This window comes from Oncorhynchus tshawytscha, unplaced genomic scaffold (genome assembly GCF_018296145.1).
Source record: "Oncorhynchus tshawytscha isolate Ot180627B unplaced genomic scaffold, Otsh_v2.0 Un_contig_5348_pilon_pilon, whole genome shotgun sequence".
Classification (NCBI taxonomy): Eukaryota; Metazoa; Chordata; class Actinopteri; order Salmoniformes; family Salmonidae; genus Oncorhynchus; species Oncorhynchus tshawytscha.
This window is the reverse complement of record NW_024609519.1, coordinates 161,131-173,475: the sequence shown is the minus strand read 5'-3', so window position 1 is coordinate 173,475 and position 12,345 is coordinate 161,131. Positions and strand designations below refer to the sequence as shown.

At 49.8% G+C, this 12,345-nt stretch overlaps 1 protein-coding gene across 1 annotated transcript in view; it reads left to right on the top strand.

Moving 5' to 3' along the window:
- nbeal2 (neurobeachin-like 2) overlaps window positions 1-12,345 on the top strand; it is a 117,447-nt gene that overhangs the window by 17,453 nt on the left and 87,649 nt on the right. The window contains exons 8-14 of the mRNA XM_042315698.1: window positions 989-1,074; window positions 1,161-1,373; window positions 5,700-5,796; window positions 9,574-9,680; window positions 10,187-10,279; window positions 11,411-11,494; window positions 12,239-12,337. Of these exons, the coding sequence (XP_042171632.1) occupies window positions 989-1,074; window positions 1,161-1,373; window positions 5,700-5,796; window positions 9,574-9,680; window positions 10,187-10,279; window positions 11,411-11,494; window positions 12,239-12,337 (779 nt within the window). The remainder of the gene's footprint in view (window positions 1-988; window positions 1,075-1,160; window positions 1,374-5,699; window positions 5,797-9,573; window positions 9,681-10,186; window positions 10,280-11,410; window positions 11,495-12,238; window positions 12,338-12,345) is intronic.

Sequence of the window (12,345 nt, the reverse complement as noted above, 5' to 3'; positions counted from 1 at the left end):
ACATCCTGCTATTTCTCAATGCTGTCCCAGTGTGCCTTGGATTTCCACATCTCTTTATGACATCACAGTGTACTGGCTGTGCATTCTGTCTTGTACAGTCGTGGCCAAACGTTTTGAGAATGACACAAATATTCCTTTCCACAACGTTTGCTGCTTCAGTGTCTTTAGATATTTTTGTCAGATGTTACTATGGAATACTGAAGTATAATTATAAGCATTTCATAAGTGTCAAAGGCTTTTATTGACAATTACATGAAGTTGATGCAAAGAGTCAATATTTGCAGTGTTGACCCTTCTTTTTCAAGACCTCTGCAATCCGCCCTGGCATGCTGTCAATTAACTTCTGGGCCACATCCTGACTGATGGCAGCCCATTCTTGCATAATCAATGCTTGGAGTTTGTCAGAATTTGTGGGTTGTTCGTTTGTCCACCCGCCTCTTGAGGATTGACCACAAGTTCTCAATGGGATTAAGGTCTGGGTCCTTTTGTGGCAGGGCTGAAATGCAGTGGAAATCCTTTTTTTGGCATTCTGTTCATTTGCATGGCAAAGAGGGACTTTGCCATTAATTGCAATTCATCTGATCACTCTTCATAACATTCTGGAGTATATGCAAATTGCCATCATACAAACTGAAGCAGCAAACTTTGTGAAAATTAATATTTGTGTCATTCTCAAAACTTTTGGCCACGACTGTACAATATATTGCCATTAGCCTGGTCCCAAATCTGTTGTCTCCTTCTGTAGCCTGGTCCCAGGCCTGTTGTCTCCTTCTGTAGCCTGGTCTCAGATCTGTAAGTGCTCTTGTCAACTCCATTGCTCATTGTCAAGCCTAACCTTTTAGTATGACAGTGAGCGACAAGGAGTTGGCATGATGGTACAGACTGATGCTCAGGCTAGATTACCATGTCATCAAAACACCAACCATCAATATGTGGTTCACAGACAGCCTGTCAAAACAACAATCATCAATGTGTCGTTGGTTCACAGACAGCCTGCAGGACAGCCAGCAGATCCCAGAGGACCTCGCTCTCCGATTGGTCCATCTCCAAGGGGCTGTCATCAGTGGCAGCAAGGTAAAGCACTCCTACTGTACCTCTCTTCAGAATTGTGTGTGTGTGTGTGTGTGTTAACTCATATGTATGGTATCTATGCATTCCAGAAGAACGGCCTGCTCTCCATCACCCTGCAGTCTGTGGAGGACCTTCTTTCTGTACTCCGAGCCTGGTGCCTCCGGACCTCCTCCAACCCCAAGGACCCCACGCTGCTACGGCTGACCCTGCAGTGCCTGACTGCAATGGTGCATACCCTCCACTCCAGTAGTCCTGCAGAGCGCCGGCTGGAGATCAGGACCGTGTTGGATGGCTACTTCCAGGTAGTAGCAACAGCAGTAGGAGGAGCAGCAGCAGGGATAGTAGTAGTAGTAGTAGTATTAGTAGGAGTAACAGCAGTAGGAGGAGCAGCAGCAGGGATAGTAGTAGTAGTAGTAGTAGTAGTAGTAGTAGTAGTAGGAGTAACAGCAGTAGGAGAAGTAGTAGTAGTGGTATCAGCAGTGGCTGTAGCAACAGTGGCTGTAGTAGTAGCAGCAGTAGTAGAAGTGGTATCAGCAGTGGCTGTAGTAGTAGCAGCAGCAGCAGTGGCTGTAGTAGTAGCAGCAGTGGCTGTAGTAGCAGCAGTAGTAGAAGTGGTATCAGCAGTGGCTGTAGTAGTAGCAGCAGTAGCAGCAGCAGTGGCTGTAGTAGTAGTAGCAGAAGTGGCTGTAGTAGTAGCAGTGGCTGTAGTAGCAGCAGCAGTGGCTGTAGTAGCAGCAGCAGTGGCTGTAGTAGTAGCAGCAGCAGCAGTGGCTGTAGCAGCAGTGGCAGTAGTAGCAGCAGTGGCTGTAGTAGCAGCAGCAGTGGCTGTAGTAGTAGCAGCAGCAGCAGTGGCTGTAGCAGCAGTGGCAGTAGCAGCAGCAGTGGCTGTAATAGTAGTAGCAGAAGTGGCTGTAGTAGTAGCAGTGGCTGTAGTAGCAGCAGCAGTGGCTGTAGTAGCAGCAGCAGTGGCTGTAGTAGCAGCAGTGGCTGTAGTAGTAGTAGCAGCAGTGGCTGTAGTAGTAGTAGCAGCAGTGGCTGTAGTAGTAGCAGCAGTGGCTGTAGTAGTAGCAGTGGCTGTAGTAGTAGTAGCAGCAGTGGCTGTAGTAGTAGCAGTGGCTGTAGTAGCAGTGGCTGTAGTAGTAGCAGCAGCAGTGGCTGTAGTAGCAGCAGCAGCAGTGGCTGTAGTAGCAGCAGTGGCTGTAGTAGTAGCAGTGGCTGTAGTAGCAGTGGCTGGCTGTAGTAGCAGCAGCAGTGGCTGTAGTAGCAGGCTGTAGTAGCAGCAGCAGCAGTGGCTGTAGTAGTAGCAGCAGCAGTGGCTGTAGTAGCAGCAGCTGTAGCAGTGGCTGTAGTAGCAGCAGCAGTGGCTGTAGTAGCAGCAGCAGTGGCTGTAGTAGCAGCAGCAGTGGCTGTAGTAGCAGCAGCAGCAGTGGCTGTGGCTAGCAGCAGCAGTGGCTGTAGTAGCAGCAGCAGTGGCTGTAGTAGCAGCAGCAGTGGCTGTAGTAGCAGCAGCAGCAGTGGCTGTAGTAGCAGCAGCAGCAGTGGCTGTAGTAGTAGTAGCAGCAGTGGCTGTAGTAGCAGCAGCAGCAGTGGCTGTAGTAGCAGCAGCAGTGGCTGTAGCAGCAGTGGCTGTAGTAGTAGTAGCAGCAGTGGCTGTAGTAGTAGTAGCAGCAGTGGCTGTAGTAGCAGCAGCAGCAGTGGCTGTAGTAGCAGCAGCAGTGGCTGTAGTAGTAGTAGCAGCAGTGGCTGTAGTAGTGGCTGTAGTAGCAGCAGTGGCTGTGGCTGTAGCAGTGGCTGTAGTAGCAGCAGTGGCTGTAGTAGCAGTAGCAGCAGTGGCTGTAGTAGCAGCAGTGGCTGGCAGCAGCAGTGGCTGTAGTAGCAGCAGTGGCTGTAGTAGCAGCAGCAGCAGTGGCTGTAGTAGCAGTAGCAGCAGTGGCTGTAGTAGCAGTAGCAGCAGTGGCTGTAGTAGCAGCAGTGGCTGTAGTAGCAGTAGCAGCAGTGGCTGTAGTAGCAGTAGCAGCAGTGGCTGCAGTAGCAGCAGTGGCTGTAGTAGCAGCAGCAGCAGTGGCTGTAGTAGCAGTAGCAGCAGTGGCTGTAGTAGCAGTAGCAGCAGTGGCTGTAGTAGCAGCAGCAGTGGCTGTAGTAGCAGCAGTAGTGGCTGTAGTAGTAGCAGCAGCAGTGGCTGTAGCAGCAGTAGCAGCAGTGGCTGTAGTAGCAGCAGCAGTGGCTGTAGTAGCAGCAGTAGTGGCTGTAGTAGTAGCAGCAGCAGTGGCTGTAGTAGCAGCAGCAGTGGCTGTAGTAGCAGCAGCAGCAGTGGCTGTAGTAGCAGCAGCAGCAGTGGCTGTAGTAGCAGCAGCAGCAGTGGCTGTAGTAGTAGTAGCAGCAGTGGCTGTAGTAGTAGCAGCAGCAGTGGCTGTAGTAGTAGCAGCAGCAGTGGCTGTAGCAGCAGCAGTGGCTGTAGTAGTAGTAGCAGCAGTGGCTGTAGTAGTAGTAGCAGCAGTGGCTGTAGTAGCAGCAGCAGCAGCTGTAGTAGCAGCAGCAGTGGCTGTAGTAGTAGCAGCAGCAGTGGCTGTAGTAGCAGCAGCAGCAGTGGCTGTAGTAGCAGCAGCAGCAGTGGCTGTAGTAGTAGCAGCAGCAGTGGCTGTAGTAGTAGTAGCAGCAGTGGCTGTAGTAGTAGTAGTAGCAGCAGTGGCTGTAGTAGTAGCAGCAGCAGTGGCTGTAGTAGTAGCAGTGGCTGTAGTAGTAGCAGTGGCTGTAGTAGTAGCAGCAGCAGTGGCTGTAGTAGCAGCAGCAGCAGCAGTGGCTGTAGCAGCAGCAGCAGCAGTGGCTGTAGCAGCAGCAGTGGCTGTAGTAGTAGCAGCAGCAGTGGCTGTAGTAGCAGCAGCAGCAGTGGCTGTAGTAGCAGCAGCAGCAGTGGCTGTAGTAGCAGTAGTAGCAGCAGTGGCTGTAGTAGCAGCAGTGGCTGTAGTAGCAGCAGTGGCTGTAGTAGCAGCAGTGGCTGTAGTAGCAGCAGCAGTGGCTGTAGCAGCAGCAGTGGCTGTAGCAGCAGCAGCAGCAGTGGCTGTAGTAGCAGCAGCAGTGGCTGTAGTAGTAGTAGCAGCAGTGGCTGTAGCAGCAGCAGTGGCTGTAGCAGCAGCAGTGGCTGTAGTAGCAGTAGCAGCAGTGGCTGTAGTAGCAGCAGCAGCAGTGGCTGTAGTAGCAGTAGCAGCAGCAGTGGCTGTAGTAGCAGCAGCAGTGGCTGTAGTAGCTGGCTAGTAGCAGTAGCAGCAGTGGCTGTAGTAGTAGTAGCAGCAGTGGCTGTAGTAGCAGCAGTGGCTGTAGTAGCAGCAGCAGTGGCTGTAGTAGTGGCAGCAGCAGTGGCTGTAGTAGTAGCAGCAGCAGTGGCTGTAGCAGCAGCAGTGGCTGTAGTAGTAGTAGCAGCAGTGGCTGTAGTAGTAGTAGCAGCAGTGGCTGTAGTAGCAGTGGCTGTAGCAGCAGTGGCTGTAGTAGCAGCAGCAGTGGCTGGCTGTAGTAGTAGTAGCAGCAGTGGCTGTAGTAGCAGCAGCAGCAGTGGCTGTAGTAGCAGCAGCAGCAGTGGCTGTAGTAGTAGCAGCAGCAGTGGCTGTAGTAGTAGTAGCAGCAGTGGCTGTAGTAGTAGTAGTAGCAGCAGTGGCTGTAGTAGCAGTAGCAGCAGTGGCTGTAGTAGCAGCAGTGGCTGTAGTAGCAGCAGTGGCTGTAGTAGCAGCAGCAGCAGTGGCTGTAGTAGCAGCAGTGGCTGTAGTAGTAGCAGCAGCAGCAGCAGTAGCAGCAGCAGTGGCTGTAGTAGCAGCAGCAGCAGTAGCAGCAGCAGTGGCTGTAGTAGCAGCAGCAGCAGTGGCTGTAGTAGCAGCAGCAGTGGCTGTAGTAGTAGCAGCAGCAGTGGCTGTAGCAGCAGCAGCAGTGGCTGTAGTAGTAGCAGCAGCAGTGGCTGTAGTAGCAGCAGTGGCTGTAGTAGCAGCAGCAGTAGCAGCAGCAGCAGTGGCTGTAGTAGTAGCAGCAGCAGTGGCTGTAGTAGTAGCAGCAGTGGCTGTAGTAGTAGCAGCAGCAGTGGCTGTAGTAGTAGCAGCAGCAGTGGCTGTAGTAGTAGTAGCAGCAGTGGCTGTAGTAGCAGCAGCAGCAGCAGCAGTGGCTGTAGTAGTAGTAGCAGCAGTGGCTGTAGTAGCAGCAGCAGTGGCTGTAGTAGCAGCAGCAGCAGTGGCTGTAGTAGTAGCAGCAGTGGCTGTAGTAGCAGCAGTAGCAGCAGCAGTGGCTGTAGTAGTAGCAGCAGCAGTGGCTGTAGTAGCAGCAGCAGTGGCTGTAGTAGCAGCAGCAGTGGCTGTAGTAGCAGCAGCAGCAGTGGCTGTAGTAGTAGCAGCAGCAGTGGCTGTAGTAGTAGCAGCAGCAGCAGTAGTAGAAGCAGCAGTAGCAGCAGCAGTGGCTGTAGTAGCAGCAGCAGCAGTGGCTGTAGTAGCAGCAGCAGTAGTGGCTGTAGTAGCTTGATCTTGGTGGGACAGCTGTAAGTGTCTGCTCTTTTCTATCAATTGAAGCGTGGTCTGGTGGAGGGTAAGAGTGTGGTTAGCATGGCATTAGTGTTTGAGTTAATGGAGGTATGCAACTGTTTCTGATACTTCCAGGTCCTGAACTGGAACCGGCCTCCAGGGTTAGGGAACGAGCAGGAGGACGGGCAGAGCTGGGAGGAACACCTCATCACTCTCCAGAGTCACATGCTGAGTAAGAGGCCTCATCATCCAAAATACACTCCCCAAATATTAGTCTGGTCCCACTTTATTTATTTTATTTTACCTTTATTTAACTAGGCAAGTCAGTTAAGAACAAATTCTTATTTTCAATGATGGCCTAGGAACAGTGGGTTAACTGCCTGTTCAGGGGCAGAACGACAGATTTGTACCTTGTCAGCTCGGGGGTTTGAACTTGCAACCTTCCGGTTACTAGTCCAACGCTCTAACCACTAGGCTACGCTGCCATCATGCCCCATATGGAAAACAACCATGAAAAACAAATAACAATCTTCTATGACAGAAGAAGATTATTAGTACAGAAATCTAATTAAGTAACTGGTAAGATTTAGTACGTTTTGTCTTATACACTATATGGACAAAAGTATGTGGACACCCCTTTCAGTTAGTGGATTAGGCTATTTCAGCCACAAAGATTCCCAGATTCGCTGACAGCCATGCAATCTCCATAGACAAACATCTATTTACATTTATTGTATGCTGTAGCATTACGTTTTCCTTTCACTGGAACTAAGGGGCCTAGCCCGAACCATGAATGACAGCCTCAGACCATTGTTCCTCCTCCACCAAACTTTACAGTTGGCTCTGTGCATTGGGGCAGGTAGGGTTCTCCTGGTATCTGACAAACCGATTGACGAATCTGGGACTGCCAGATGGTGAAGAGTGATTCATCGCTCCAGAGAACGTGTTTTCACTGCTCCAGAGTCCAATGGTGGCGAGCTTTACACCACTCCAGCCCACGCTTGGCATTGCACATGGTGATCTTAGGCTTGTGTGCGGCTGCCCGGCCATGGAAACCCATTTCATGAAGCTCCCGATGAACAGTTTTTGTGCTGACATTGCTTCCAGAGGCAGTTTGGAACTCGGTAGTGAGTGTTGCAACCGAGGACAGACGATTTTTACACGCTGTGTGCTTCAGCACTCGGTGGTCCCGTTCTGTTGGCTTATGTGTCCTACCATTTCATGGCTGAGCCAGTGTTGCTCCCAAACATTTGCACTTCTATTGGACCGGGGAAGCACTAGCAAGGCAGACATTTGCACCTCTATTGGACCGGGGCAGCACTAGCAAGGCAAACATTTGCACTTCTATTGGACCGGGGCAGCACTAGCAGGGCAGACATTTGCACTTCTATTGGACCGGGGCAGCACTAGCAGGGCAGACATTTGCACTTCTATTGGACCGGGGCAGCACTAGCATGGCAGACATTTGCACCTCTATTGGACCGGGGCAGCACTAGCAGGCAGACATTTGCACTTCTATTGGACCGGGGCAGCACTAGCAGGGCAGACATTTGCACTTCTATTGGACCGGGGCAGCACTAGCAGGGCAGACATTTGCACTTCTATTGGACCGGGCAGCACTAGCATGGCAGACATTTGCACCTCTATTGGACCGGGGCAGCACTAGCAGGGCAGACATTTGCACTTCTATTGGACCGGGGCAGCACTAGCAGGGCAGACATTTGCACTTCTATTGGACCTGGGCAGCACTAGCAGGGCAGACATTTGCACTTCTATTGGACCGGGGCAGCACTAGCAGGGCAGACATTTGCACTTCTATTGGACCGGGGCAGCACTAGCAGGGCAGACATTTGCACCTCTATTTGGACCTCTACTAGCACCTCTACTAGCAGGGCAGACATTGTTGGAAAGGTGGCATTCTATGACAGTGCCACGTTGAAAGTAACTGAGCTCTTCAGTAATAGCCAATCTAGTGGCAGAATGACAGAGGTTTACCTTGTCAGCTCAGGGATTCGATCTAGCAACCTTTCGGTTACTAGTCCAATGCTCTAACCACTAGGCTACCTGCCGTCTATGGAGATTGCATGGCTGTGTGCTCAATGTTATGAAAGTATATCTGAGCTCTTCAGTAAGGCCATTCTACTGGCAGACTGACACAGACCTTGTCAGCTCAGGGATTCGATCTTGCAACCTTTCGGTTACTAGTCCAATAGGCTACCTGCCGTCTACCTGCCGTCTATGGAGATTGCATGGCTGTGTGCTCAATGTTATTCACCTGTCACCAACAGGTGGGGCTGAAATAGCCGAATCCACTAATTTGAAGGGGTGTCCACATATTTTTGTATAATATAGGGTATATCCCTTATATGACATAAACAATTCATTATATGATTGTGATGAATTTCCTACATAGATAGGAATTATAAGAGTGATCTATGAATATTATAAGAAAGTGTATGTTCTGACAATGTAACCTCTACAAAAATAAATGCTTTCCGTATAGTTTTTTTTCTTCGTGGTATCCAATTGTTAGTAGTTACTATCTTGTCTCATCGCTACAACTCCCGTACGGGCTCGGGAGAGACAAAGGTCGAGAGCCATGCGTCCTCCGAAACACAACCCAACCAAGTCGCACTGCTTCTTTAACACAGCGCGCATCCAACCCGGAAGCCAGCCGCACCAATGTGTCGGAGGAAACACTGTACACCTGGTCAGCGTGCCCCACAGACCTCCCGGTCGCGGCCAGCTGCGACAGAGCCTGGGCTCGAACCCAGAGTCTCTGGTGGCACAGCTTTGATATTTGTCACTGACTACTACCAATGTGCTATCATGAGAATGATTGTTGAGGGATCGCCACTTAATAACAAAATAGATTCACTGCTGTTACTGAGTCATTCCTCCTCTTCCTCTTCCTCTTCCTCTTCCTCTTCCTCTTCCTCATCCTCCTCCTCTCCTTATTCTTTCCCTCTTTCTCCCCCTCCCCTCATCTCTTCCTCCTTTCCTCCTCTTCTCCCCTCCTCTCTTCCTCATCCTCCTCTTCCTCTCCTCCTCTCTTCCTCATCCTCCTCTTCCTCTCCTCCTCTACCCCTCTCCTCCTCTCTTCCTTTCCTCTTCCTCCTCTCCTCCTCTCCTCCCCTCCTCATCTTCCTCTCCTCCTCTACCCCTCTCCTCCTCTCTTCCTCTTCCTCCTCTCCTCCCCCTGCTTGCGGTAGACTTTTCTTCTTTCTTCAGTAAGTGTCATGTTGCAGGACGTCAGACAGTGGTATGCAAGGTATTGAAATGTGTATGTGAGACCTCCGAAGGCTTAGCTGACATGTTCCCCCTTACATTTTAATATAATACATGCAGCATATCTGTTGTGTCTCAATGTTAACCACCCATATCAGCTGATGTGACAGCGGCTGGTGTTAAAAGGGCTTTATAAATACATTTGATTGATTGAGATGTTACAAGAATCTTCTATGAATCTTGGATGCGTGTTTGCTGCAATATGTATTACTTCCAGGTAGAACATACAGGAATCTTGTCTTCTATATCTGTTCCATATCTGGGGCCAACTTCATTGCTGTCCTTCTCAAGCCAAACATGGCATGATAATGAGTGACAGGGAGTTGGCATGATAGCACCAACAGACTGGCCCTCAGACTGGCCCTCAGACTGGCCGTCAGACTGGCCCTCAGATTGGCCCTCAGACTGGCCCTCAGACTGGCCCTCAGACTGGCCCACAGACTGGCCCTCAGACTGGCCCTCAGACTGGCCCTCAGACTGGCCCTCAGACTGGCCCTCAGACTGGCCCTCAGACTGGCCCTCAGACTGGCCGTCAGACTGGCCCTCAGACTGGCCCACAGACTGGCCCTCAGACTGGCCCTCAGACTGTCTGACAGTCAAAACATGAGACATCTCTCTTCTATATGAAGGTTTATCTCTGAAGGCCAGTTATTTATTATTGTTGTAAATGTGACAAGTTATTTATGGTGTTGTTGATGATGAGTCGTATTGTCCTCAACAGCTTCAGTGCCTGAGATCCTGCAGTGTTCAGACAGACCGGTGCTGCAGGCCATCTTCCTCAACAACAACTGCTTCGAACACATCCTCCGACTCATCCAGAACAGCAAGGTCTGTCCTTTCTTTCTTTCTCTCTCTCTTTCTTTCTCTCTTTCTTTCTCTCTCTCTCACTTTCTGTCTGTCTGTCTGTCTGTCTGTCTGTCTGTCTGTCTGTCTGTCTGTCTGTCTGTCTGTCTGTCTGTCTGTCTGTCTGTCTGTCAAATGTCAGTGGTTATCAAGGTGTGTCCATACTGCAGCAGGTGTGTCCATACTGCAGTGTCCATACTGCAGCAGGTGTGTCCATACTGCAGCAGGTGTGTCCATACTGCAGCAGGTGTGTCCATAGTGCAGCAGGTGTGTCCATAGTGCAGCAGGTGTGTCCATACTGCAGCAGGTGTGTCCATACTGCAGCAGGTGTGTCCATCCTGCAGCAGGTGTGTCCATAGTGCAGCAGGTGTGTCCATACTGCAGCAGGTGTGTCCATACTGCAGCAGGTGCTGCCACAGTGGAGAGCCAAACATGGTCCTCTCTGAGTTGACATTGTCTCTGTCTGTCCGTTTGTGTGTCCTGTCCTGTAGCTCTATCACAGTAAAAGGTGTAGGTCGGAGCGTGAGGGGGTGTGTGACCTCACCACACGTTTGCTCACGGACACAGAGATGGAAGTAGACCAGGTACTTTCCCTCCACGATCATGTTGAAATAGGTCTGACTGTCAGCAGAAAACTCAGCCTCTTCTCTCTCTCTCCTCCTCTCTTTATCTCTCTCTGTCTTGCCCTCTCTTTCATTCTCTCATGCTCTTTCCTCTCCCTCTTCTCCTCCCTTCTCACCACCTCCACCCACCTCAGTCTATAGCTACATAGTATAATTGCACTACCGGCATAATCTACAAATGAGGGCGACTGGCCAGACTTCCTGGTAAAGAGGCATCCTGTTTAAAGAGCTCAGAGAGATGGAGGGTAGGATGATCTGTGTACTTGACTAGTAGCTCTCTCTTTTCTTTTTTGTTGTTGACCATTAGTTGGTTTTTCTACAGAACTCAGTCAAGTATACAGCCCCCTCTCCACCCCCCAAATCTAAATACATTCATTCTCACAGAGGGATCCAGGAACAAAACACTGAGGGATTTAAAAAAAATCTAAAACAAACTGACATTCACCGACAGAAACAAAACGGCCACTATAGAGAACATTCTCTAAGATGGTCCACATACGGTTTCCAGATTCTGTCAAACATGTCTGGTTTTAGAATATAACGAGTGTAATGGTGTGTAGCTGGGTAGTTCAGTCGTCCAGTGTGTTATTGCGGGTGGATATGAGCCTCTCTCTCTTCTTACACACTATATTCTCTAATAGAGGCTGAGTGTCCTGCTGTCATCAGTAGGTCAGATTGTGTGTGTGTCCTCATCTCTCCAAGCATGTATCACCTCACTGTCTCAAGGCTCCTGTTGGGATCGTCCTCCTGCATGTCTGCTGGTTTGGTATCTTTCACAATGTCTTGTGGTTGTAGATGTGTGATGGTGGCAGCAGTGGCTCTGTGTCCTTTGCAGCGCTCGGTTATTGTGTAACAATGGGTTTTGCTTGTGTGTCAGAAGACTTTTACAATCTTATTAGTTGTGTGATGGTTTGGGTTCTGCATGTCAACACCTGTCATTGATTGACCCAGTTGTTATGGTAACTTCTGTCTTTTCCCTGTGTGTGTTTTCATGTATATATGTCCCCTTGAGTTGGTGTGGGGTGTCACCTGTACAATACTGTATGTTAAGTCTGCGGTGTCACATATTATTATGTCCCCCTGACTGTGTAGGTTTTGGAGAAAGGTTCCGACTGCATTACAGTCCATGCCCTCGGAGTCCTCACATCCATCATGAGTAACTCCCCTTCTGCCAAGGTAAGGATTTCTACAACTAGTGTGGCCCGCTGGGTATTGAACCCTGGTCATCCAGACTACATTAGCTCTCCCAGTTGAAGCTTAGGCAGCATTTCAGGGAGATTACACAGTCTTCAGGTCTTAGGCAAGGCTCTTCATCACACAATCATAGTTCTAGTACCATCTTCCTCTGTCTGACACACACACACACACACGTTATCAGAACAGAAAAAGAGCCGGATAAGGCTTGACACTGTTTTCATTCTTGTTTAGACAGTCTCATTATCCTCCTGTCTGTTGTGTGGCTCTTTGCCAGGGAGGAAGTTCTTTCATTCCATCTCTGTCCCAAATGGCAACCTATTCCCTGTATAGTGCACTGCTTTTGACCAGGGCCCACAGGGTTCTATATAGAGAATAGGTTGCCGTTTGGGAAGCATATTTGTGTCTCTGTACATTACTGGCCTGTCTATATTTGTGTCTCTGTACATTACTGGCCTGTCTATATTTGTGTCTCTGTACATTACTGGCCTGTCTATATTTGTGTCTCTGTACATTACTGGCCTGTCTATATTTGTGTCTCTGTACATTACTGGCCTGTCTATATTTGTGTCTCTGTACATTACTGGCCCTGTCTATATTTGTGTCTCTGTACATTACTGGCCTGTCTATATTTGTGTCTCTGTACATTACTGGCCTGTCTATATTTGTGTCTCTGTACATTACTGGCCTGTCTATATTTGTGTCTCTGTGTTCTTCTCCCTCCAGGAGGTTTTCAAGGAGAGGATTGGCTACTCCCAGCTGTTTGACGTGCTGAAGAGTCAGGGTCAGCCCACTAAACGCCTGCTGCAGGAACTCATGAACATGGTGAGCAG